Source organism: Tyto alba, unplaced genomic scaffold, assembly GCF_018691265.1.
Source record: "Tyto alba isolate M040663 unplaced genomic scaffold, T.alba_DEE_v4.0 Super-Scaffold_20000042, whole genome shotgun sequence".
In the NCBI taxonomy this organism is placed as follows: Eukaryota; Metazoa; Chordata; class Aves; order Strigiformes; family Tytonidae; genus Tyto; species Tyto alba.
The window spans coordinates 9,745,055-9,770,696 of NW_024881293.1; the positions used below are offsets into that span (position 1 = coordinate 9,745,055).

General features: G+C 59.6%; 1 protein-coding gene across 8 annotated transcripts; it reads left to right on the forward strand.

The window, feature by feature from the left end:
- Window positions 1-7,014: 7,014 nt before the first annotated feature.
- TLE2 (TLE family member 2, transcriptional corepressor) lies at window positions 7,015-25,619 on the forward strand. Of its 8 annotated transcripts, none has more exons than XM_042794335.1 (20): window positions 7,015-7,390; window positions 7,473-7,570; window positions 8,268-8,331; window positions 9,717-9,761; window positions 11,763-11,825; window positions 12,066-12,140; window positions 12,596-12,788; window positions 15,007-15,023; window positions 18,379-18,480; window positions 18,753-18,797; window positions 20,107-20,247; window positions 21,353-21,494; window positions 22,701-22,861; window positions 23,257-23,333; window positions 23,684-23,933; window positions 24,080-24,372; window positions 24,485-24,632; window positions 24,717-24,871; window positions 24,983-25,059; window positions 25,144-25,260. In XM_042794335.1, exons 1-20 carry the CDS (start codon window positions 7,367-7,369, stop codon window positions 25,146-25,148), a joined length of 2,175 nt encoding a protein of 724 aa, XP_042650269.1. In that variant the 5' UTR covers window positions 7,015-7,366; the 3' UTR covers window positions 25,149-25,260. The 8 variants fall into 8 exon arrangements, with proteins under 8 accessions (XP_042650269.1, XP_042650263.1, XP_042650264.1 ...); XM_042794329.1 differs by having other exon boundaries at window positions 7,018-7,390; window positions 24,717-24,867; window positions 25,144-25,619; XM_042794330.1 differs by having other exon boundaries at window positions 7,018-7,390; window positions 12,599-12,788; window positions 24,717-24,867; window positions 25,144-25,619.
- Window positions 25,620-25,642: the final 23 nt, after the last annotated feature.

The following is a 25,642-nucleotide window of genomic DNA, read 5'->3' on the forward strand; positions in this document are numbered from 1 at the left end:
AGGCCGGATGCCTGATGATGGGATTTGATGGGATTTTCTGAACTGGCTCAGGTCTGGCTCCAGAGTGTGATGCTTTGGGCTGAGGCCATGTCTGCTGCAGCCAGTCCAGGGTGAAAGAGGCTTGAGGGAAGGTGCATGGTGCTGCATGAATGCCTGACGAGGCTGTGGTTCCACTCTGCCCCTTCCCCGGCGTGGCTTCTGATGGGTTTCTTCTGGTGCAGACCAGCCTGCTGCAAAGAGGGGGGCTGGAGGGACTGGTGTGTGGCAAAATCCCACGTTCCACTGTCCTGGGAGAGCTGGCCAGGCCTGGCACACCCATGCTGCGGCTTTGGATGGGTTACAGAGCCCATGGGCAGCATGAGGGCTTCACAATGCTCCCGTTAGCTGCCTGTGTCGCCTTGCCTGCATGATCTGGGGGGGTGGCTGGGGCAGGGCTCCCAGCACAGACTTGCAAAGGATGGAGGGCGAAGGATCTGCAGAGGGCTGCAGCTCCAGTGGCGGTCTTTGAACTCTGGCTGCTGGCTGGGACTCTGCAGAACTGTCGGGGGGTCTCAGCCCTGTCCCCTGCCTGACTGGGTGCCCAGTGCAGGGCCCGGTGCTCTGGGAAGCAGACGTTGCTGCTGGCTGGTCAGCTGCGGGGCAGATCCAAGGCACAGAGCTGCTGCTGCATGGCAGGGGCTGGCCTGACCTCAGCACCCTTGGGGGGGGGACCAGAGCACTGGGTGGACAGGTCTGACCCCTGCCCCCCTGCCCTGGCAAAGCGCAGGGGCTCCCGGTCGGAACCTGGCTGAAACACCACCGGTAGCTGCAGCCTGACCCCGTGGACTGGCAACTGCTCTGAGGGCTTCACTGGTGCTGAGCGAGCAGGTTTCTGATGTGAAAGGCCAACACGGCTTCAGGCCGGAGCTGCTTCGATGCGACAGTTGCTAAAACCATCTCTGCTCTGTAAGTGCTGCTGAAAACCCCACTGGGAGTGAGCTGGCTGCAGGGAGGGCTGGAGCTCTTCAAGCGCTTTCACCTCGAGGTCACCAGTTCAAACTCAGCCTGGGGGTAGGCAGCACCATAAGTGGATGTTATTCCTGATGGATGTGCAAGGGAGGAGGATTTAGGAGAAATTGGTCTGGGGTGTTTTCAGGCTGGTGATTTCAGAGGAACAGACATCCCTGTTGTTAGAGCTAATTAGCAGCCTCGGTTCGGTGGGCAAGGGGTCGAAAAAACCACGAGGCTGCTGGCTGAGCATCCTCAGCTGCCAGCAGGCTGGGGCTGGGGAGCCACTCCTGACTGGGCTGTGGATATCTCCTTGCTCCCTGTGGGAGACTAACCCACTGTAAAGTATAAAGTCAGAGCTTGTGGGCTCTCTAAACCCCTCGCACCTTCCAGCAGATGCTGAGCTGAACCTTGTGCTCTGCTCCTGCTTCCCCTGATGACCCATTTCCGAAGAGTGCTAGCTTTGCACCCGACGTGTTTCTCCAGGTGGTGGGAGGCACCCTGATATCCCATCCTACAGATGAGCAGTGCTGCGGTTCCCCATGCTTCCAGCCTGGCTCTGTTTGCAACCCGCTGTGTTTGCTTCTGGATCTCCAAAGGGAGTAATTTCATAGGGCACTGCCAGATTTGGGCTCAAATCTAACTGCCTATCAAAACCTGCACATCTAATCCATAGCAGCAGCAAAAAAGGAGTTAAAAATACCTCCCTCATGACTCCCCCAGTAGTTGCAGACTTGAGGAAACAGCTTTTATCCTTCTAAACAAGCTGCTCTGCCTTGTAACCTCTCATAAGGGGAGCCATGAGCCCCTCTCCTGTCCTGGCAGAAGAGGCTCGATGCTTGAGAGAAAAAGGTGAGATGGGGCCTCCAAAACTGCTGATCAGTGATAGTTTAAGACTGGCTCCTGGTAGAGAGAAGCCACCTTCTTTCTGTGCACAAGAGGTTGTGATACAAGAGTGGGAAAGGGATGCAAGCAGACAGGCTGAGAACCAGCTCTCCTGGCACCAGGATCCTTGGAAAAACTCAGCAAAGCCCTGCCTCATTGAAGGGGGATAGAAAGCAGCCTAGTGACAGTCACTGTCCCGCTGTCCAAGGAGCCTTGGCTGCAGCCAGTGGAGAGGTGGCCGAGTCTGGAGGGCAGGGGCAGGACCCCGTCCATCAGTGCCCCGTGCACTGACCACAGAGCAGCACAGCATTTAGCCCAGGTTTGACATCGATTCCTGCTTGCAGCTGCCAGGGCCTTGGCAAAACTCTGCTGTCTCACATCTCTTTCCTCCAGCTTCCACCTGCCTGTCACTGGAGGGGTCATAAAACAGCATCTTGCTCCTTGATGAGGTGAGCAGGTGCCAGTTTTTCACCGGGTGAAGGAGGTTTCCACATCTGTTTGACTCTTGGTCCACCCCCTTCAGCTTGTTCCCGTAGGACAGATCCCTGTCGCCTCCGTGGCAGCAGCGGGAATCGCCTCCACCACATCCCCCTCCCGCTCCCACCCTCCTCATTTTTCAGCACAGATTTGCTTGAAACAATGGCACAGCCTGCAAGCCAGGAATGCTTTGCACCGTGGTGGAGCAGGGCCTCCTTCCCAATTCATCACTAATGCAGGAACGCCAGACCCTTCCTGGCTGCAGTGAGCACGAGATAAAAGCTAAAAGAGGCATCAATAATTAAAAACCACTGAGAGCCAGTAAGTGCAAAACAGGAGCCAACATACAGATCGAAGGCAGTGCCAGAGACAAGAGTCTGTCAGCTGCTGGGTTGCTCTAAGGGCTCCCACATCTCTCTTTGTGGGCGTCCCCCCAGTTCACAGCTCTGTGGTGACAAGGTGTCCCTGGCACAGCGGGAGTGCAGCAGTACAGGGGCTGCAGGCAGGAGTACACTGCTCTGCAACATGCAGGGGGGTCCTGCCTGGGCATGGCAGGAGAGATCCCCCCAGCCCCCCTGGCTCTGGCATGTGGTTTGCCTTGAAGACACTCTGGGGACATGTGGTGTTAAAGAGCAGGTGACAGCACTGGGGGCCTGGGTATGGGGACCTCTGGTTTGGTCCCAGGAGTGTGTCTCAGGGCACTGGAAAACCTTGATTTCTGGTTCAGCATTGGCTCAGTTCTTGCTGACTTGCTGCCAGTCCCGTCCTTCAGTTTCCCTTCTCATCTCACATTCATTCCAATACAGACTCCAGCAGGATAAGGTCCCTGTTTGTGCCAGCTGCTGGTATAAATGCCCAGGGAAATTCACGTTGTCTGAGAGTGCCAGGAACTCAGCTCCACTGAGTTCAAGGCTTCTCATTCGAGTATGCAAGTGAGAAGCTGAAAATGGGGTGGTTTGGAAACATCACAGTCATCTTTTCTCCCTGCTTCCATAGGCTAGGCAAACTGGTTGATTGAGTCCCAGTAGGGAAAAACCTGAATCTTCTAAATCTGGTGAGCCCGGTACTGCTTCCCCCACACACACGCCATAATGTCCCTACTGACCCAAAACCCTACATGCAAAGCTACCACTGTCTGGCTGCTGAAAAGCCCACCTAGGGAGGGCTGAGCTTGTCTTCATACTTAAGCCCAACAGGCCCCGAGTTCACGTTGACCTGAAGAGGCAGGAACAGGGAACCAGTCTGCAAAGAATGGGGCAGCCCCAGCTGCCACAAGGAGACTGAGGCAGTGCTGCATCCTAGACATGCCCCTGCCCGCTTCCCATCCCTCCTGGTCTCCTGCCAGGCCAGCAAATACACCTGCAACACAACTGGACACACAGCAGCTTTGCACTATCGGAGCAGCACCTTTGGATGTGAGATGGTTGCACATGGCGCTCCACCACCAACCTGCCTGGTGCCTGCATTTGGATGGGATGGAGCAAAGCAGAGCTGTGCAGAGCAGGAGGGAGAAGGGGCACCTGGGAGGGTTTGAGATTGGAGGCTGGAGGAGAGACTGTGTGTGCCTGCTCAGCTGCCCCGAGAGCAGCAAGCCCTGGTTGCTCGTTGGCATCGCTGAGAAATGTGGTGGTCTCTGCCCTTGGCTGTCCACGCTGGAGATGTGCTGGGTATGGGAGGCTGCGCAAAGGAGGCGTGGGGAGAGAAATGACTCAACCCACGTCATGGAGCTGGGACAGAGCTGGGGCTGCCCTTCCTGGCAAGGGCCAGAGGCTGTGTGTTCCTATGCCCCAGGCTGGTGTTTGCAGAGGGGGCTGAAAGGTAAAATTGTCAGGGTAATTCCAGCAGCAGCAACCTGTTTTACTTGGATCTAGGTTCAAACAGAGCCCCTGAGTGTCCCAAAGCCCGGGCTTGTTTGGTTTCTCTGCTGGTTATAAACAGAAGGGCTGTTTACAGCACTCGCCTCTTGATCCTGGCATGGATTTCAAACGCCCTCGTCCTTTGGGGCTCTTCCAAGCGCTGCCGCTACCAGGCACAAGTGCGTGGCTGCCACGGGGAGCGGTTGGGCCCCCGGCTGAGCATCCTGAAGCAAGCGGCGGCAGCCGGGGCTCAGCCCAGCTTTGCTGCCTGGTCTCAGCTGCATCCTCTGCCCTGCGTCTCACAGCCCTGTGCCCGGAGGGAGGAGTGGAACCAGCTCCTTTTGCTGCTGCATCTAGCGGCCTGGGTGCAAAGGGTTAACTGTGGTTGTTTTCTCCCCAGTCCAAGCACATGCTGAAGCAAATTAATCTCTGGGTTACAGGCTGTCCTACACCAGGGCCCCCGTCAATCATTAATGGAGGGTGATGAAGACGCGTGTGACATCCATCATTCTGGAGCTGCCTGTTCCAGGTTTACCTGTGTCACTCTCTGAGACAGGAGAACAGAGAAAATGCCTAAGGAAAACCAGCAATTTTTGGTAAGCAGTTTTCAAAAATGCTGCAAAACATCTTCTCAGTCTCTCCTTCCCTTGAAACACAATCTGAAATGTTTCCAGCTTTTGAAAAAACACTTTCCTTAAATAAAAAATCCCAACTCCCCCAGCAAGGCAACAAACCAAAAATAAATTCTCTAAAACTTTACATTTGGATTAAAATACGTACGTTCATATGTGCAGATATATGATATACACACAAAGACAGGTATACACGCATTCACAAAGGAAGGTTTTTCAAGGACTTTGGGGACAAGGTAGTGGGCTAGCAGCTGTCCATGCCGGCAGCGCTGGATCTGCCCAGTGAACACCCGCGGCCGGGGAAGGCTCAGGCAGAGGCTGGGCTGGATGGGGCCTGGCTGTGCACTGGGGGGTGGAGGGCCCCAGCCCAGCCAGACTGTCCGCTGCCCTGGGAAGGCCCCCCCAGTCCTTGCTGGGGCACCGCGGGGAGGGGACGGTGGCAGCAGCACCGGGGTGGGGAGAGGTGAGGAGGGAGAGCCCCCGGTCCCCACCACCTTGCCCCCGCCCTGGCTGCTGCCAGCATGCAGCGAGTAAATAACACAATTAATAAAAGATTAGGATGAAATGTAAGATATTAAATATTTAACCTTGTGCCTGCCTGTGCAGTGCCCAGGTACAGCTGATTTCTAAAATATTTAAGGACTGTTCCCCACTTCACCACGCCGAAATGCAGTGGCTGCCCGGCAGGCTGCAGCTGGAGGATGTGGGGGCGCGGAGGGCCCCGCGGCGGGGCAGGGGGGCGGTGGCAGAGCGGGGGGAGCTGCCCTGCTGGGTCGGGGTCCGCGCCCAGAGCTGCCTCCGCGCCCTTGCCGCGGCCTAACTGGGGCTTACTGGGCTGGGCAGGGAGAGGGCTCGCGGGTTGGAGCGGGGTCGGGATCCCGGCGCCACCGGGGAAACCCGGGGGTCGCGATCCCTCCCCGCGGCCGGGATCCGCTCCCCGCTGCCCCCGGCAGAGCCCGCGGGCGAGGGCTCGGTGACCGTCCCCGCTGCCACCAGCCCCCGCAGCCGCTCTCCGGGAGCCCCCGGGAACGTCCCGCGGCGGAACCGAGCACCCTGGCGCCGGTCGGGGGTGTCCCCGGTCCCGGGGCCCGCGGGGAGCCCGAGACTGGCCGGGCCCCCCCCGCCGCCGCCGAGCGCGGTCCCGCGCTCCGCCGTCCCACGTTACTTTGAGTGGCAGCCGGCGGCCGCCGCAAGGCCTTGTGGGCCGCGTAGTCCGCCCGCCAAGGGCCGCCCGCGGCGGGAATCCCGGCCGCTCCGCGCCGGGCCCGTCGCGGGGGCTGGGCCCTGCCTCCCCGGGCCCCGGCGGGCGGCGGCGGCGGGGACGGGACGGAGCGAGGCGGGGCCGGCGGCGCCGCGCAGGCTGCAACCAACGGCGGACTACAACTCCCAGCGTGCCTCGCGGCGTCTCCGCTGGGGCTCCTGCGGCCCACTTCCTCCTCATTGGCCTTCCCGGTACGCGGCGTCAGGAGCCCATGTGGGAACAGGGCAGGGCGATTGGCTGGCGCTCTTGCAGCGGTAGCCAATGGCAGGTGCGGCCCGCCGCGGGGCTGGTTAAGGTGGAGCGGGGGGTCGCTGCGCGCGGGAGGAGCGCGCTCCCGGCGGGGCTGCGCGGCCCCGGAGCCGCTCCCGGTCCCGTCCCCGCCTCCCGGTGCTCCCTGGGGAGCCGCCGTCCCTGCCCTCCGGGGCCCGCAGCCCCCGGGGTTCCCGGCTCGGCCGTGTCCCGCTTCCGTTTCTGATTTCCGTGCCCCCGCGCTGCCCCGCCGCGGCCGGTGCCGTGTCCGCCCGGAGCGGAGGGAGCAATGGCTGCGGCCGGGCGCGCTCTCGGGGACGGGGATGCTCCGGGGGGTGCGGTGCTCCTGGCCCCGGGGCCGCCGGCGCGGCTCCGCTCCCGGCTCGGTCCCGCTCCGGGGCAGTGCCCCGCGGAGCCGCCGCGAGTGTGAGCGAGGGCTGTGCGGGAGGGAGGAGGGAGGGTCCCGGCGAGGCGAGCCGAGCACCGGGGTCTGCGTCGGCGGGCGCCTCCCGCGTGGCTCCGGTCGGTCCCGGAGCAGCGGCTCCAGCGCCGCGCCCCGCCCCGGGAGCCTCTCGGTTCTCCGACAGCGCGGCGGGGTCTCCGGTGCTGCCCGGGTGGGGGGCGGCGCCGCGCCCTCCCGCGGGGACGCGCCACCTTAAGCGGGCGCGGGCGGCCGGGGCGCTCGGGGCCGGGCAGCTCCGCCAGCCCCGGGCCGCCGCGGCCCCGCCGGCACCTCCCGCCCGCCCGTTCCCGCCTCCCGCCTGCGCCCGCCCCCGGCCCCATGGGGGGCGAGCAGAGACCCCGCGGCCGGCGGGCTGCCCCCGCCGCCCGCCCGCCCGACGGCAGCCGGCTTCGCCCCGCCTGAGTCGCTCCGCGTCGCCCTCCCGCTGCCGCCGTCGGGGCGAGGGACCCCCCCGGGATCCCCGGAGCCCGGCGGGGGGAGCTCCCCCGCCAGGGGCGGGGAGACGGGCGGGGAGCAGCGGCCGGGAAGCGGGGGGGCCGGGGCCCGGTCCCTCAGGATGTTCCCGCAGGGACGGCACCCGGTAAGTACCGGGGCGGGGGGGGTCGGCGGGACGAGGGCAGCGCGGCGGAGCCGCAGCCTCCAGCCGGGCCATCTCTCTCCAGACCCCCCTTCAGCCCGGGCAGCCCTTCAAGTTCTCGGTCCTGGAAATCTGCGACCGCATCAAGGAGGAATTCCAGTTCCTGCAGGCTCAGTACCACAGGTGAGGGGCGGGCGGAGCGGGGCGGCGGGGTCGGGAAGGAAGCAGCGGGCGGGGGACCCCTATTTCAGGTGGGGATGTGGGGTGGGAGGTGAAGAGCCGGGGTGGCTTAGGGGCCAGGAGGTGGCCGGGTGTCAGGCGGGGCTGTGGGCGAGGTGAGCACCTGGAGAAGGGGCGCGATGGCAGCTGAGGGCACAGGGGGAGGACGGGGTGCGGACCAGGGGGTGAACTGGGGCAGGAGAAGATGGAGAAAAGGGTCCTGGTGAAAGGAACGCTTGGGGAAGAACGGCAGAGGGGTCTAGGCTGAGGAGTAGCGTGAAGCTGTAAATTGTGGCACCAGGTCTTGAGTGGGGGTCCCAAGGGGAGACCACCCATGTTTTTTTTCCTCCGGCTGAACTGGTTATAGGGCGATGGGGGGGATGGCAGCAGTGCTGCAGAGTCAGAGCAGCAGGTGGGTGCGATAGACCGACCAAGGAGGAGCAGGGTCTGTGTGGGCAGCACAGCCACAGGGGTTTGGGTCCCCCAGGGATGGCAGCACCGGTTAGGGGTGGGCGTGCAACACTCCCACGGCCCCATGAAACTGTGGGGGGAGGCGGGAGGTGTGCCAAGCTTGCTGAGGTCATGGGATGGAACATGGGAATTGAAGGGATGGGGCAGGAGATGTGGGTCCATGAATGAAAACCATGGATCCTCCTTGCAGCCTGAAGCTGGAATGCGAGAAGCTGGTGAGCGAGAAGACGGAGATGCAGAGACATTATGTTATGGTGAGCTACCCCTGCCCTGTCCTCCCTGCCTCCCCCAAAGCATCCCTGGCCACCACCTTCTGGCAAGGTCCCAGGCTCCGGGACCCGCTCAGCCACCCACCCAAATGTGCCATCGGCCTCCCCGAGCCGCCCCTGCCAGGGGGGTGACTGGCCTGGGTCTGGCCTGGGTGGTGGGGCTGGGGGTGTGTGAGTTAGGAAGGAGTTAATCGTTATTCCTAGCAACGGCTGGCTCTTGTGCTGATGTCTGCTGCCACTCGGTGCTGCTTGAGCCCAGGAATCCTGCCATAGGTTTTTCTCTTTTATTTTCTTTTTTGCCTTTTTCTGTTTGGCCTTTTAAGAGAGCTCCCCCCTCCTCCCTGTCTCTTTCCCAAGGTGGGTGTGTCTTGGAAGTGATACCCCAAGGCTGGTGCTTTGGGTGGAAGGGGAAGCTGCCGTTAGAAGGAGCAGGGCAGGAGCCCTCCCTGGTTGCTGGTGGGCCCTGACAGTGACCCACCCCAGGGACCAGCCAGAGCCAGGCCTTCTGCTAGCAGCCCTGGCAGGAGGGGGGTAGCTGCTGGAAGGAAGGGAACAGGATGGGAACTACCGAGCCGGAGCAGCGTTCCCTCTCCTTCAGCATCTGACATTACTGGCCCCTCTAGGGAAAGGGGGAGCCCAAATTGTGCCATCCAAAAGACCTAAACTTGGGCAACCTCCACCCCCTGGGTGAATGACAGCGTGAGGCTGGGGGTATACTAGGCTTTACTGGCATCACAGGGCATGTTCCTGTCACCCACCAGCTGGGATCCCTTCCCACATCCCAGAGGCTCAGGGATTCCCAGAAGTGGGCTGCTGCCTTTGAGATGGGCTTTGCTGGAAGAAGGCAGGTCCTCTGGTCCCCCCCCCTCCTCCCTGTCCTCAGGGGCGAGGGGATGGGGTCTGCTGCTGTCACCACTGCCAGAGTCAGTAGTGACTGATGAAAGGTGTAACCCAGTGTCATCTTTGGTCTTGCACAGGCATGGCCACTTGTGTGACTAGATGGGCAGCTGCATCAGGGCGTGGGTCTGGGTTAGGAGTGGGAGGGGACAGGGCAGGAGGGGATGGAGGGGGCTACTGGGCTGGCTTAAACTGGCTTAAACTAATGCAGAAACTGCAGTGTAATCATCACAGGTGTTAAACAGTCTACACTCTGGCTGCTCACTGCTTTGTACCAGGCTCCTGGCATGGGTCTCGGCCCATGGTGTGCTGGCCAGCTGTTTCTCATGGGCTGGGGGGAGCAGGGACCCTCAGCAGCAGCAGTGAGCTCAGCTGGGGGAGCAGGGGTGGGCTGGCTGGTGAGTCCCTGACTGGTAACGGGCCGGTTGGTCTGGGTAGCTCCTAACCAGGCTGTGTTGTGATTTTGCTCTCAGTACTATGAGATGTCCTACGGGCTGAACATTGAAATGCACAAACAGGTAAGTGGGGTGGGGTCCTGGCCAGCAGCAGGGGATGGTGGGGAAGAGGCCAAGGTTGGAGACTTTTGTTGGAAAATTATCTCCCTCATCCCTGTGTAGCTGTAATGGCATGGGAGACGTAGCATGGCTCTGTGCAAGGGACTGGCCTGTGAAGGGGTTCAGCAGTTGTCGGGGTGTGCACTATTAAGGTTTGGTAGATGCCTTGGGACAGGGCCTCCTCCCTGCCATCCCAAAGCACCTCTCAGACCCTGGCCTCGAGCCCTCCCCGTGCCTCCCCACAGTGGTTCCCTGGGGCCCCTGACACAGGAGGGAGCACGGAGGAAACAGCAGGAGCTGGAGCCCAGAGGCAAATGGATTGTCTGTCTTTTCTTTTCTTTTTTTTTAATCCCCTTTTCCTTTCCTGAAGCCAGAGGAGTGTTTTCACCCTTCCCTGGTTCCCCTTTTGTTCCAGCGTTAATTTGCTTTCCCTCTTCAGATTTATCAATCTAGTCATCACGGGCTCTCTGCCAGGGAAATTAGTTTGGACCAATGCCTGACAAAGTGGCAAGTCAACTGCCATATTCCTCCAGCTGGCTCAGCCCCTCCGAGTTTGCTCCTTTTGTTAGCAGGGAGAGTTGTAGAGCCGGTGAGCACGTTCCTGCCATCCCCACATGCTCTGAGCTCCGGTGGGGCTGTGACCCAGGGGTGGCTTGAGCCACGTGGGGCTGGGGACTCTGCCTGCAAGGTGACAGAGGCGATGGCCAAGTGTTGAGGGGAGGGAGCCCTGGCCCACCTGGGTCCGGCTCCTGGCTCTGCGTGGGCAGGAGGGGTCCGGAGGAAGGGGGTTGGTCTCTGGCTCCCGGCGTCCTGTGTGGGTGTCAGGGCGGTGGCTGACGCAGCAGCCGGGACCTGCGGGTGATCTGGGTGCTGGTGGGAGTGCTCGCGGGGCATGGGCAGCCTTTGCGTGAAGCAGGTACACGTTCCCTTTGTTCTTTGCCGGCTTTGTGCGTGGTTTGACCTCTCTGCAATGCTGTCAGGGACTGTCAGAAACCTGAGATGAGAAAACACTTCAGAGCAGCCAATCCCTCAATCAGTGCCAGGGTGGATTTGCAGCGAAAGAGGGGGATCAAGTTTTCCTCGGGAGGTGCAGGTTTTCTTTTGGAGAGGCTGGGCTGGAAGCCACAGCCCCTTCCTCTGGGAAATGCTGCTCACCCGGCAGGGATGCGGCTGAGCTGTGGGTCTGTAACTGCAGGCTGAGGAGGGGATGTGCCAGGTCCTCTGCATTTCCTCGTTGCTGCTTGCTGGGCAGGGGACAGGTCGCAGGGCGCTCTGTGCCTCTGCTCCTGCTCTGAAAGGAGCCGGGAGAGCTGCTGGCTGGGCAGGGGTGGCAGTGGGGGCCCCTGCTCTGGCTGGAGCAAGGAGGGCAGAGCAGGTACCACCACTGGTGTCTTGCAGAGCTTTGCTGGCATGATGCAGAGAGGGCTGAGTTAATTTCTGTGAATTTTGCATCCCCCTTTGCGCTCCCTCTGGCTTCAAGTCCAGTGTTCAGGGAGAGAGCAAGCAGCGTGCTGGTGGCCCGTTGCCAGTGCTTGCGGCTCGGCTCTCCTTCTTCCCTGCCAGCCTGCCCGCTGGCTGCGAGAACGGCAGCCCGCAAAGCCAAGATGGGTTTGGGTTGAGCAAAGCCAGCTGGGCTGCTAAAGGACTGACAGCTCAGAGCTCGGCTTGGCCTGGATCCATGGAGGGATTTAGAAGTCAGGTTCCCTCGCATGTGCCTGGGGGGACCTGACAGCCTGGGAGGGTCCCACAGCCCTGGGCAGAGTCCTCCCTTGGCAGCAGCTCGGGAAATCCCTGCAGGGATGCAGAGGCAACAGGAGGATTTACGCTGAGTGGGTATGGGTGGGGAGTTTAACTCCTCCTCAGAGGATGCGTGTGTCTGCAGGATGCTTGGCTGCCCTCCTCTCCACTGGAGGGGCCGGGGCTCAGAGCCCGCCTGTCTGTGGTGATACCTGCTTCCTCTTTCAGGCAGAGATTGTCAAGAGACTGAGTGCCATCTGCGCCCAAATTATACCTTTTCTGACCCAGGAGGTAAGGGGGGAGGCAGGGGATGTGCGCTGGACTGCTCAGTCTTTCAAGGCCCTTGGGAAGGGGTGAACCTGAGTCCAGCCTGAGCAGTTGGGGGTTCAGGGAGGCAAAAACCTCCGTACCTGGGATGGAGGGATGGTAGGGGGTGGGCTGTGCAGCCCTAGGCGGCTGGGGCAATGCTGGGCCCTGTGGTCCCTCCGGCCAGGAGCACGGTGTGACTTCCCCCGTGCTCTTCCTTCCCAGCACCAGCAGCAGGTCCTGCAGGCTGTGGAGCGGGCCAAGCAGGTGACCATGGGGGAACTGAACAGCATCGTTGGGGTGAGTTGTGCTGCTCGGCCGCGGGTGAAGGCTCCTGCTTGGGCCTTCTGGCCACACAGTGCAGTGATGGGCAAAGCCCAGGGTCTTTGCTACTTCGATAAGCCCAGGGCTGGTCCCTTACAGCGAGAGGGTTTGCCACTGTGTCCTGAAGGCAGTGGATGGCCTCTGGGATCCTCCCTGGCCACCGCCGCCCTGAGCAGAGCAGGGCAGAGCCATGGCTTGGGCTCGTCTGCCACGTGTCAGGATCACATCCACGGTGGGGAGGTACTTGGGGTGCTCCAGGTGGAAGGGGCAGGCGGTGTGGCCCAGCCTGCGCAGCCTTGACAGCTCCGCTCGCCTCCTTGTCTCATCCCATTGCGCTTTGCATCGCCATTCGTGCAGGAAGCTGAGGGGTGCCAGGCATGGCTGTGGCTGTCTCCTCCCGGATCGAGGACCATTTGCTCTTTCTCTTTCAGCAGCAGCAGCTTCAGCACCTCTCCCACCACGCATCCCCCATCCCGCTGACACCCCACCCCTCCAGCATGCAGCCTTCTAGCCTGAGTGGGGTCAGCGGCACCTCAGGGCTCCTGGCCCTCTCGGGGGCATTGATGGCACAGTCTCAGCTGGCTGCCAAGGAGGACAGAGTGGCCCAGGATGGGGAGAACAGAGGTAAGGGGAAGGAGCACAACTGGATTAACCCTTTGAAGGCTGGCTGAGCCAGTGCTGGGCAGATGTCCCAGAGGTGCACGGGCTGCACTGGGAGGGATCCTGCTGCCTGCTCTGCCTGTTTCTGGGGCTCCTCAATGCCTGGCAGCTACTCCCTGGGGCCAGGGGGAGCAGCAAGCACTGCGAACGACAGAGCCAGCTAATTAAATATCTGAAGCCCTGGGAAGCTGGCTCTATTTCTGACCAGGGGAACAGCTGCCGTGCAGTGATGGTGTGTGGCACTTGGGGGGTAACTGTGTGTGCACCCCAGATGCTGAGCAGCTCCCTCCTCCCCTGAGTATTTCCAGCGTGTGAGTGTGTCCCGTCCATGAGGCAGCTGGGAGATCCCTACCACAGAGACACCTTCTATATTTACACCAAGATTTACACCAGGTAAAGATCTGATGCCTGAAGCTGAGACTTTAAGGGAAAATACTGTTGCAACCCCCTGGTAGAAACTGTGGGAGCTGTGGGTCTGTGGCAAGGATTTTAGAAAGCAGAGCCTTATTGCCTGTGTAATGCCTTGTAAATAGCAGTAACTCCTCATCCTTATGGGTGCTTCCTCCTATCAGGATCACAAACTGCTTTACAAATATCATCAATATTTAATCATCATTAAATCAGTGCTCTGAATGGTACTGGCAGGCCTGGGCCAGATTAATAACATCACCCAGCTTTGCTGGTGGCTTGTTGCTATTGAAGTGCTGCACGAAGGAGAAGCCACTCTGAGCTCAAGTCACCATCTGCAGAGCGCAGGCATTGGGTGTTTTTGCTGACAGGAAGACTGAGGCATGGACAGAGGGCTCCCGGCTGCAGAGCAGCTCTACGGGCTAGAAACAGGCAGTAAAATTTAGCTGCTCCTCTGCAGACTCCTCTGGGGAAGGTGCTGGCTGCTCCTGATGTCCCAAATTCAGGGCCTGAAAGTGCTGCTGGGACAGGACCCAACAGTAACAGCAGGACTGGGCAGTGGAGGGGTTTGTTGCATTTTTCTAGTGTGATCCAGTTTCACTTGTGAAATTTCAAGGTGGTGAAAATAGCAGCAGGAAACTCCATGTCTGCTTTGCTCCCCTGTACACAGGTGTCTGCGGTTTTAATTCTGCTAGTGTTTCTTTAAGGATGGCCTTCCCCTGAAGGAGAAAAACAAACTCTAGAAAGAAGATAAAAGCAGGCTGTGCTGTGCTTGCCTTAACCCTTAGAGACCTGGACAGCCTGTGTTTCCAGCGTCAGCTTCTGCCATGCACAGCCCAGAGCTGCTCCTTGGCAGGGGCATCCAGCCATGGCAGAGGGCACAAAGACATCCAGAATAATTCCTTTTGAGAGGAAAAAAAAAAAAAAAAAAATTGAAATGCTACACATGGCTTGGGTTAATCCCTAGTGCACTGCCATAGTTGGCTGGATTTGGTGCGGATCAAGCTGAGCCAGGGCTGAAGTGCTGATGGTGGGCACGGACCTGGTTCTCCCCGTGCTGACCGTAGGCTTGGAGCAGCTGCCTACATGGAGAGTACCTCATCTGATACCCACCTGCCTCCTTTTGCCAGCAGAGACTGGGACAAGTTTGTTCTCTAAATGCTGATGTGACTTGTAGGAGTGAAAATGAACCAGGGAGGGTTGCCTCCCCAGCCCAAAACCCCATGCTTAGGTTTGCAGCAAATGCCTGGCACTTCTTCCCTGAGTACAGAGAGGTGGACCTGTTTTGTTGTGCATGTAAAAAAGCCTCGGAGGGTTTCCAAGCAGGGCTCTTTAGCATGGCTTCCTAAGGAAATTGGATGGGTGTGATTCAGACGGTGGAAGCTGGCTGGCCAGATAGTCCCCTCCTGGCAGCCTTGGGCCTGTCGCTATGTTCAAGGAAGAGATTCCAAAATTGGAGTGAATTTCTTGAAAGTAGGTGGGTGGATAGATTCCCCCTGCATCCCTGAGGAAGACCAATGTGCTCACATCCTATTAGGCATCAGAGAATCCATGCTGCATATGGGCAAAGTGGGAAATCAGGTGTGATTTTTTTTTTTTTTTTCAGCCTGTGTCCCGCTGTCTCCCCCCGTGTTGCCTTGCAGTGCCCCCCTCTCCGCCCTACCCCGGGTACTTGGGGCACAGCCTCCACATTAACAGCTTCTTCCTCTCCTCCCCTCTGCCTCACCGACACGGACCGACCCGGATGCTCTCCCCGCTGCCGCCTGGGCTCCAGAGCGCACCCCGAGCCGGGTAAGTCGTGCTGGTGGCCCCAGCTGGCCGCTGTGCGTGGGCCAGTGGCCAGGCTTGCCCTGCCCCGCGGCCAGCCAGCCCCCAGAGCCACTTCGAGCATCCCTGGCGTGCTCCAGGCATGATGCTGCTGGCTCCTGGGAAGGACTGCGGGTGCTGGGGGAGCCGGGCTGCCTTGGTCTTCGGGGCAGCTCCCAGCTGAGCAGGCGCAGGGGCCGTGTCTCCTGCAGCCGGCTCCCTTGGCAAGTGCTCGCAATAGGATTTCCAGTTATGTTTTGATTCCTGACCTTTTCAAAGCAAACAGTGCAGAAGTGGCCGAGCTGTCCTTTGCCGGGTGGCAGCCTGCAAGGCTGCGCTCCAGGACAAGGGGAGGCAGGGGCAGGGCCTGGGGTTTTGTTTACACGTGGGGCCAGGTTGGAGTGGTGGGGCTCCCTGGGGAGGGGAGAGTGGGTCCATGGTGTTCCCTTGGTCACCACAGTGCAGGGACCCTGCTCTCCTGCCGTGGGCTCTGGGTCTCCCATTCATTTCTCCTGATGTGTGGGCTCCTTTCCTCCCCTACCTCCCCAGCTTGGTGGACATCTCTCCCTGCCACCACGAGTTGCCTTTCAAGGCTGTCTGTGTTTGCACACAAGGTGACTAGGGTGACAGGCTCCCAGGACTGGCCTTTGCCTGGGGTACTGAGGTTGCAAGGGCCCAGCATGGCAAGGAGGTGAGGGCAACCCATGAAGCTGTGGGGTAGGTGGGGAGAGGGACTGGGGCAGCTCAGCCCTTTCTCATAGGCAGCATAAGGGTCCTCACGAGGCTGGACCAAGTCTCTGGATCTGAGGAATTTTGGGGTCATCCCTATTTCTCAGTAGAGCTGATTTTCCAAAGGGCTAGAAAGAGCCTCCTTCCAGGCCAGCCTAACGAAGGGGGCCCTGACCCATGTCCAGCCATGCATTCCGCCCTTGTTTATCCAGGGTAAAGTGTCCAGCCCTTCTGCTGTCACCCCTGAGCAGGGCCCAGCACCTCTGCCCTGACTCCTGAGGCAGCCCAGTCCCTCGGGTGAACAGCGCTGCATGTGCAAACCCAGCTTGAGCCCCAGGGTGTGAATGCACAGGCTCCACGCCTGCTCCTGCACCTGAGCTGGCGTCCACTCCGCTGGCACATGCCTGGCGGAGGCTGCGCTGAAATGCAGCCGTGTCTAGGATAGAACAGAGCTGTGTTTGAACTCCACAGTGCTGCAGGCTGGAGAGTAAATCCAGCTGCAGTGTGGAGGCTGGGAGCAGCCAAGTGGCAAATGTGTGTGCGTAGGGATGTAGGGGAGTCCAGGAGAACATCTGAGAGGAGAATGTAAGACAAAGGGGCTCTGTTTGTTGTAGCCCCTGTTCCCTTTGCTTTGCTGGCTTGGATGGGCCATGTTTACATCGGTGTTTTGTAGCTGAAGGTTCTGGGCCACTTCAATTCAGAGTCTTTGCTGATGCAAGGGTCCAAAGGTCGAAGGCTGCTCCCTAAATAACCAGCTCTGTCCTTTTCAAGGAGTTATCAGTTTAGGAAACACTCTGAACAGGTACCTAAGCCCAGTGCTGCCAGCCCCTCTGCAATGTTTGGTTGCACCCTTCCTTTCAAGATACCCTGTTGCCTCTCATGAATCCCAGGTCTGCAACTCCCTTCCCAGGCTCTGTGGTTGCATTAAGCCAGAGCTCCAGCTCCTGGTACAGGCAGGGGAAGGAAGGGTTAATGAGCCCCTCCATTGGGGAGCAATTAGCATTGATCTTCACAGGCTTGCAGTCAGGTGGGAGAGGAGGAGGGAGAGATGGTTGCTGTGTTGTGCAGGATGGATCACTCCTGTGATCCCATATATACCCATCTACTTCCTCTGGAGATCACCCAGGGGACAGGGAGCATCCTTTCCGCTCCATGGTTGTCTGCCAGGGCTCTTAATCCTTCTGTGCTGGAAACAATCGACCGTATGGGAGCCCTGGGATGGGGCATTTTCTCCCCAACCCCTGGTAGGAATAGCTCTGCAGAGCAGTCCTGGGCAGGTCAGGGAGCTGTACCCCAGAAACTGCCCCAGCCCAAGCACCCGGGCTGCTCTGGGGGGGAAGGGAAGCCTCTCCCATAACCGGTGTCAGCCTGGTGTTCCTCCAGTTTGCACAAGAGCCAGGAGGCTGCAGGTGGGCAGGCACCACTTGATTGCATTATCATCATTGGAGCAGTGAGCATGGGGGGCAGGAGGGGATTTGAGACACCCCCGCGGCTGCTGGTAGCATCTCGGGGAAGGGGCGTTTGTCCTGCTCAGCCCCATCCTGCTTCCCAGCCTGCTGGCTCCTGCAGCGGCAGGGTTAAGGTGAAGTAAACATGTCTCCGATGGGGATTTTCCACTCCGCCATGCCTTGTTATCTCCCAAAGGGGCGGATCTGCTCTCCAGCTTGCCGGGGATGCTGCCTTGCTCAGCTCCTGGCTTCATGCAGCCCTGGCTGTGACTCCTGGTTGTCCCCTGGCCCTGTCACAGCAGGGCTCATCTGCCAGTGGGGGCTGCTGCCCCGTTGCCCACCCCTCTGCTCTGGCAAGGAACAGGAGCCTGTGGCTTTGGGGGTTTGGGCTGGGCTTTATTTTCTCCCTCTTTCTCCTGCCTGCCAGCCGGGGAGATGCTTTGCCAGGGTGGAGGTGGTGACAGGCCAAGGGACCAGTCGTGCTCTCCCCGGGGAGAGGCTGGGGTGTGGGGCCTGTCTGGGTTTGGGAGGTGAGGGCTGGGCAGGGGAAGCAGTGAGGGCAGCTCACTTTGGAGTCCTTCTGGGGCCAAGCTGGGAGAGGGAGGTGATGGCATGTTGGGACTGCATGTGGGTTAGTCTCAGTGCACCCTAAAAATGCATCTCCCTTCTGCCCGTGCCCGGAAGCTGTGGGCAGCCAACCCCCAGGGACAGTCCCCATTCTGCTTCCCTTCTCTCTGCCCTGTCAGAGCTGAGCGGATTAATTTGGGCTAGAACTCAGGGATCTGTAAGCATCTTCCCCAGCGTTGCTTAAAGCGCCAGACTAAACCCCGTCTCTGCTCCCAGGTACATTTGGATCTTAGAGGACTCTTGGCCAGGGGTGCATGGGATGCCAGTAAGGGGATGCCACAGGTATCTGTGCAGAGGGGAGAGTAGTGCCACCTCCTTTAGCCCTGACACGCGCTTGGTGGGGGAAGGGGACCCCTGCCCCCCAAGCCGCCTGTGGCACAGGCTACACAGATAGCTGGCTCGATACTGGACACTGGCTGGGTGCAGCCAGCAGCACTGGGAGGTCTCTTCCAAAGAGGAAATGCAGCTGGCAGGGCTTTGTGGACTGTCTGCTCTCCCGCCGGCTCACATGCCTTCCTCTCCCCTGTCTGGCTCAGAGCATTTCTGCTTCCCCCCCTGAGAGCCTGCAGGATGAGGAGCGGACGGGAGGCACGGGCCTGAAGCGGAAGCGGGAAGAGAAGGACCTGCCTGGGCATTATGTGAGTGCAACAAAGAGCGTGGCGGCGGGAGAGGGGCCCGGGGAGCTCTGTGCTGGCCCCGGGTGCAGTGGGCTGTAATCCTGCAAAAAGAAGCAAACAGAAGGAAGGCCCCTCAGCCAAAGGGTTGAGTCACTGCCTGCCGTGGTGGTGTTCCACGACGAGTGATGTGCAGGAGAAAACGGGGTCTCTACTGCCTGGGGTCCCGTGGGGCAGAGCTAGGTCCAGCCTCTCCCACTCTTGACACAGTCTTTTTGGGTTTCTCCCCCTTGCAGGATAGCGATGGGGACAAGAGCGACTACAACCTCGTGGTGGATGAGGTAAGCCCACACCCTTCAGGGCATACTGGAGCCTTGCAGGGCATCCAGCTCAAGCTGTAGTCATCAGGTTTAGGACTCTGGTTCCCAGGCTTTGGGGTTTGTTAGGCTCCGGGTCATTGCTGCAGGGCAGGAGCAGCCAGCCAGGACACATGCCAGCCTTGCTCTGATGTGTTCATGCCAGTCAAGGCTGATTCTGATTTGCAGTTCTCTGGGTGGAAGGTTGTGCCAGTCAAGGCTCAGCTTTGCCAGCCATAGACTTGGCTTCACTTCATAATCCTGTTTCAGCCCCTCTCCTGTAGCATCCCATATGGGGAGGCTGATAAACTGGGATGAGAGCCCCAGGGAGTTGGGCTTGCTGCTGGCAGCTCACACACGTGGAGGTGGCAGGAGCAGGCAGGCATGCTGTGCTGCCTTTGGCAGGAGAGCTCGCAGCACGCCCCTGGCCCGGCCCTGCCAGCCCCTGTCTGGGCGGTCTTGTATGGTGCCTGGCTTTAGAGCAGCCTTGACTTTAACACACTGAGCCCATGTCTGTGCCTCGGTGCAGGGAGTACACTGAATTTCAATCTCCTGCAGCCAAACTGCCAGGCGCTTCTGGTACAACCTTCCCTGCCCACCAAGGCAGATACAACAGTATTTTATCCCAGCCCCAGCTATTCCTGACAGAGATGATGTTTTTGGGGGCATCCCTTTTCCTCCCCTGGAAGACTGGGGGAGGTACAACACAAGTGATTTTTTTTTTTTTTTTTTTTTTTCCTCCTGCCACTTCCTGAGAAAATACAAGACCTGAAAGGAACATCAGCAGGGATTTCTGCAGAAAAGGACACTTAAAAAAACTGCTCATCAGTGTAATTATGGTGATAAAAATCAGAGCCCTAATTGAATGGTTTTAGGTGGCCTTGCCTCTGAAATGCTGTTGAGGGGCTGCCAAGAGGTCCTTTCTCAGTTGCTTGGGTGGGCTGGTCACCTTCCCTCCTTGTGAAGGCATCTGTGGACACCAGTGTCATCTGACTTTGCTGTCACCCCTAATTCTGTTCAAAGAGAAAAATCAAGGTGGTTTCTCATCCAGGGGACCGTGGAGCAAAGCTGAGGCCTCTAAGCAGATGCTTCTTATTAATGCCACTCAGGCAGACTGGGACAACGAGCAGCTGGGTGGGCAGCTCACCTAGCAGGCAGAGGGGAGCAGACTGGGGCTGGACGGTCCCTGCTGGGCTCTGGGCCGGGGAGTGGGTCTCCAGGGTGGCTGTTGTGCCTGCCCGCCTGCGCAGAGGGACTGGGGTTCCTGCTCCACAGAGACCTCTTCTTCCCCCAGGACCCTTCCTCGGAGCCCAGCAGCCCCGGCCACGCACCCAGCAGCCGGCTCCCACCAGCCCGCCGGGAGATGCCTGAGAGCCCGGCCTCCATCGCGTCCAGCCGGAGCACGACGCCCCTCAAGCCGAAGGACCAGAGTCTGGTAGGGAGCAGCGCGGGCAGCAGGGCCAGGGACGTGGCCCCGAATTTCTCTGTGACCTGTCTGCTGCGGCCCAAATGTGGGCAAGACGATGCTGGTGCTGAGTGCTTGGTCCCCACAGCCGGACTGCCCAGCACTGGGAGTCCTCAGAGGAGCTGATCATCTGCTAGGCACAGGCTGGTTCTGCGGGTATTTTCCATCCCACTGCCTGCAGGATTCCCCAGAGCTGCTCTCAGCAATCGATTTTTCTCTCTCTCTCTTTTTTTTTTTTTTTTTTTTTTTTTCTCTCCCCTTCTTCCTTGCTGAGCACCAGCCCAATGCTCAGATTGAAACATCAGTGTGTGGGAAGGGGGAGGGATGTTTCTGCCACTCCTCAGCCCTCCCAGCCACCGCAGGGACCAAAGCGATGCATCCGTGCCATCCCAGGGTCAGCAGCCGGCTGGGGGCCGCAGGGAGCAGCGAGTGGCAGCTCCCCAGCACAATCGGATTAGAGCAGACAAAGCGCCCTGAGCAATCTGCCAGCACAGCACGTAGCTTTTCTCTGTTATTAATTTTTTTTCTTTTGCTGGTGTCGACAAAATCCCCAGGCAGAAAAAGAGGAAGAAATGAGAGGCAAGAAAAAAGAAAGGAGTGAAATAGCTGTGGGGATCGGAGAGGCCGGCTCGTCCCAGGCGTCCTGGTCCTACTCTGCACAGGCTAGGGATGGGGTTGCCCCCCGTGCAGGGGGGATTTCGCCCAAGGGAGCAGTAAATCTCTGTGTAACAGCCCTGCGGGACCTAGTGCCAGAGGCAGGGTGCTGTAGGGGCACAGAATTGTGGCAGTTTGGGGTGACTGGGGGCTTGCATTGGGCGTTTGCACCCGACGGGGGAAGTGGAGATGTGGGGCTCCTTCCACGCTGTGGGAAGGGTGCGAGGGGCAAAGGAGGAAAGGAGAGGGAATTGGGCCCAGGATGGCCACGTCCCCATCCAGCCCTGCCCAGGAACGGTGCCCCTTGGTGCCCCCTCCCCTCCAGGGTGATTCAAGGCTGTTGGCAGGCGTACGGTGCCGGGGGCTGCTCTCCCAGGCAGTGGTCCTGCCACTGAGGCTGCTCTTCCCTCCTGCTGCACAGACCGACCCGCCGGCCGGTGCTCCCACCTCCAAGCCCTCCATGTCCTCGCCGCCCCGCGACTCCCTGACACCCGGCCCCGGGCCCAGCTCGGCCGCCCTGCTCCGGCAGCCCCCTGCCAAGGCATCTACCACCGACACCATCAGTGAGTGGCCGGGGGCGGGGGGCTGGGGCCGGGGCCGGGGGAGGCAGGGTGCTCTCTCCCAGCAGCAGAGCTGGGGTGGCTGCTCTGTTCCACGTGCTCACACATGCCCACCATGGCCAATGTGTGCACCTATGTGCAATTACCACGTACCCAGCTGCTGACGTCCTGGTGGACTCAGACCCACTGGAGGTGGTGTGTCAATGTGCAGAGCTCTTTGCTATGGGCATTCGGGAGGAGCAGGTGTTTTGTCTGGAGACTGTTGTTTTTTTCTCTGTCAAGTTGTCATTTTGCTGTTGCTATGTGAAGCCACACGCCACAGGGGTAGGAGGGGTGGATGCCTGCAGCCACCAGTACTCAGGGAGGCAGGAGGCCAGGATGTGGCCAGTCTCCCTGTGCAGCTGAGGATCTCCATGGGGGTAAGGGTCTGCATGCACAGGGTGCTACAGAGACACATGGCGAGATCCAGCTGACACAGGAGCCCCTGTCAATGGCTACCACCTTCTGAAAGCACAGGGGAAGGGGAGTGAGCGCTCAGTAGTGGCCTCTGTGGTGGCTGATGGCAAACTGGTCGTGCCGCCTTTTCCTGCCTCCGTTTCCTTGAAGACATTTAGGGGAGCCTTGGGAAGAGGTCTCTAGAACTGCATGGCCACTGTCTAGCCAAAGGGATGAAGAAGTGATGGGAGGAGGACAGCTAGCCCAAGGGAGGAATAGAGCCAGAACTGGAGACATGAAGCCATTGTCTGGCTAGAGAATTACAGCGGTTTAGCAAAAATTGAATTGGAATTGATTTCAATAAACCATTGAAACCCTGGAGGTAGAGCCACTTAGCCATCAACTGCAAGTGATTTGTCCTGGCCAAGACTGAAAAGGTGTTGGCAGCAGAGATGAGGGTTGCTGTGGGTTAGTGGCTGGTCTGTGGTGCATCCCTGGAGGGACAGAGCCATTTGATCTCCCATGCTGGATCTGCATCCCAGGTCCATGACTGATGGGACTCAGGGGCTGCCCCTCTCCTTTGGTCTTTGGCTCCCAATCCATAACCTGCCTGCCCTCCTCCTGATCCTCTGGTTCATGCCAGGCTTGGCTGGGCCTCGGGCAGAGACAACACTGCCTTGTGCTGCCTGGATTCTGCCAGACACCCTTGTCCCTCGGGTGATGCTTGCTCACACCCATTGGCCAGCACCAGTGAGCAGGTCTCTCCTTGTGCAGCTCTCCGCAGCCCGCTGAGCATGTCCAGCCCTTACACGTCCTCCTTCGGGATGGTGCCTCACGCCACCCTCAATGGGGAGCTCCCCACCCCCAGCATGTACATGGGCATCCACCTCTCGCCGCAGGTCAGCAGCGCCGTGATGTATGGCCGGTCCCCAATGGTAAGTCGCTGAGGGACAGGCCCAGTCTGCCTGCATGTCGGCTCTGCTCCCTGTCCCCTGCTGTCCTGGGCACACACTGTCCCTGACGTGCAGTATTTGCAGTGCTGCAGTGAGCTCAAGCTGGGGGTTGCAGCCATAGGAAGGGCTGCCTTCTGGAGGTGTCTGGGTTGTGGGGCCAGTGGAGGCTGCAGTGCTCTCTGAGAAGCCCCCACTGCTGTAGCTGTGTCTTCAGGAGCCCATTTTGGCCTCTGTCACTGCCATGGGGAGGAGGCAGCAACCAGGGACCTTGAGCAGAGCTGGGCTGGCCTTGTCCCAGGGCATGCATGAACCCAGCCTTCCTGTCCCCTCCTTGGGGTTTGGCACTTCACTCATCATGTGCCCTTTGCTTTCTGCAGGTGGCTTTTGAGTCGCACCCTCACCTGAGGGCTTCCACCATCTCATCTTCACTCTCCACCATCCCCGGAGGGAAACCGTAAGTGTGGCCAGAGGCAGGGGCTGCAGGGAGGGTGGGCAGCAAAGAGTTGAGGGGAGCAGCACAGGGTGGGTGCGGGAGAGGTCTCCTTCCCCACAGCTCATTTCTACACCCAGCAGATGTAGGGCAGAGCAGGGCCTGGCTGGACTTTCTCTCCACTTCTGAGTCCAGTGCTGTCATTTTGTTCTGGGAAGCTGCTGGTAACAAGGAGATGGTTAATTATATCCCTCATTAGCCAGAGTGCAGCAGACACCCTCCACCTGGCTCAAGCATGGCTAATGGGAGAGGTTGGCTTCTGCATTCAGGTGTCACACAGGGATTGTTCAGTCCTTGCTTCTGCTCCCTTCCAGCGCCTACTCCTTCCACGTCAGCGCCGATGGGCAGATGCAGCCGGTGCCTTTCCCACCCGACGCCCTCATCGGCTCCGGCATCCCCCGCCATGCCCGGCAACTCCACACCCTGACCCATGGAGAGGTGGTCTGTGCTGTCACCATCAGCAGCTCCACACAGCACGTCTACACCGGGGGCAAGGGCTGTGTGAAGGTGTGGGACGTGGGACAGCCAGGCACCAAGACGGCCGTGGCTCAGCTGGACTGCTTGGTAAGGAGGAACAGAAGGGTGTTTTGTGGGGGCTGAGATGGGGAATATGCCCCTGCTACAATGGAGGGGGACAGAATGTTCTTTCATGTCCATGATGAGAAAAGAATAGCCATCTCCTGCACACCCCTCCTCCGTGCACTGTTCAGCTCCTTCCTTCTTCACTGGCCCTGTTCCCTGTAATCCCACCCCAGAACCGTGACAACTACATCCGTTCCTGCAAGCTGCTGCCTGACGGCCGGAGCCTGATCGTGGGGGGGGAGGCCAGCACCCTCTCCATCTGGGACCTGGCAGCCCCCACGCCCCGCATCAAGGCCGAGCTCACCTCCTCTGCCCCCGCCTGCTACGCCCTGGCCATCAGCCCCGACGCCAAAGTCTGCTTCTCCTGCTGCAGCGACGGCAACATTGTGGTGTGGGACCTGCAGAACCAGACCATGGTGAGGTGAGCCCGGGGCAGGTGGCTGCTGGCACAGGGCAGGAACATGGTGGGGTGCTTGTTCGTAGGGAGCTGGCAGCCTTGGCAGCAGTGCCCTCTCCCACCCCCTCTTTCCCAGGCAGTTTCAGGGCCACACCGATGGTGCCAGTTGCATTGACATCTCTAACTATGGCACCAAGCTGTGGACAGGGGGGCTGGACAACACAGTGCGGTGCTGGGACCTGCGGGAGGGCCGTCAGCTGCAGCAGCACGACTTCAGCTCCCAGGTAAAGGCTGGGACGCCCAGGAGCACCCTGGGGCCGACTGGGACCTGCCGTGCTGCTGCCTGACCCTGTCTCTCACCCCCTCAGATCTTCTCCCTGGGGTACTGCCCGACAGGAGAGTGGCTGGCGGTGGGCATGGAGAGCAGCAATGTGGAGATCCTGCATGTCACCAAACCTGAGAAGTACCAGCTGCACCTCCACGAGAGCTGTGTCCTCTCCCTCAAATTTGCCTCCTGCGGTAGGCGAGCATCATGTTTTCTGCTTGAGCTGCATACAGCCCCAGATGGGTCCTTTTGGTGTCCACTCCCCTGAATGGAGTCCCAAACGCTGACCTACTTTGTCTCCTGCCCCAGGGAAGTGGTTTGTGAGCACGGGGAAGGACAACCTGCTGAACGCCTGGCGGACGCCCTACGGAGCCAGCATCTTCCAGGTGCGGGGGAGGCATCTGGATGGGGGGATGATGGTGGCTCCAACCACTAGTGCCACCCTCACCGCCCACCTCTCTCACATTCAGTCTAAAGAGTCCTCGTCTGTGCTGAGCTGTGACATCTCCATCAATGACAAATTCATTGTTACGGGCTCTGGCGACAAGAAGGCCACAGTGTACGAGGTGGTCTACTGAGGCCCCATCCATCACCATCCCTCATCCATCAGGGATCCTCCTGCAGCCCTGCTCTCCCTCCTCCTCTGCCCTGGCTCTGGCTCCTGCCCAACGCAGGGCAGAGCTGCAGGGGGGAGCTGGAGGTGAGCGTTCTTTAGGGCCAGGTCTGATCCGGGTATCCTGCAGCCTCTGTCCGTCGGGGCTGGATGCACGAGGTGCTGGCAGGCTGGCAAGACAAGGCCAAGAGTGACTGAGATAGCATTGCTCCTGAAATACTGCTACTGATTTAATGGCACCCATTTTCTGCTGCAGAAACAGCTGTAAATTATCAGTAAAGAAATGTATTTAACTGTGTTTTCAATCCCTTACTAATAAAAAGGAACAAAAGAGTGGCTGGTCTGGTGGCGGGCCA

Excerpts from the sequence above, each read along its gene's own strand:
- TLE2 (XM_042794329.1), top strand. The coding sequence starts at position 7,367 with ATGTTCCCGCAGGGACGGCACCCG. Across the intron at positions 9,762-11,762 it reads ACATTGAAATGCACAAACAG|GCAGAGATTGTCAAGAGACT; the intron begins GTAAGTGGGGTG and ends TTCCTCTTTCAG. Across the intron at positions 22,862-23,256 it reads TGTATGGCCGGTCCCCAATG|GTGGCTTTTGAGTCGCACCC; the intron begins GTAAGTCGCTGA and ends TGCTTTCTGCAG.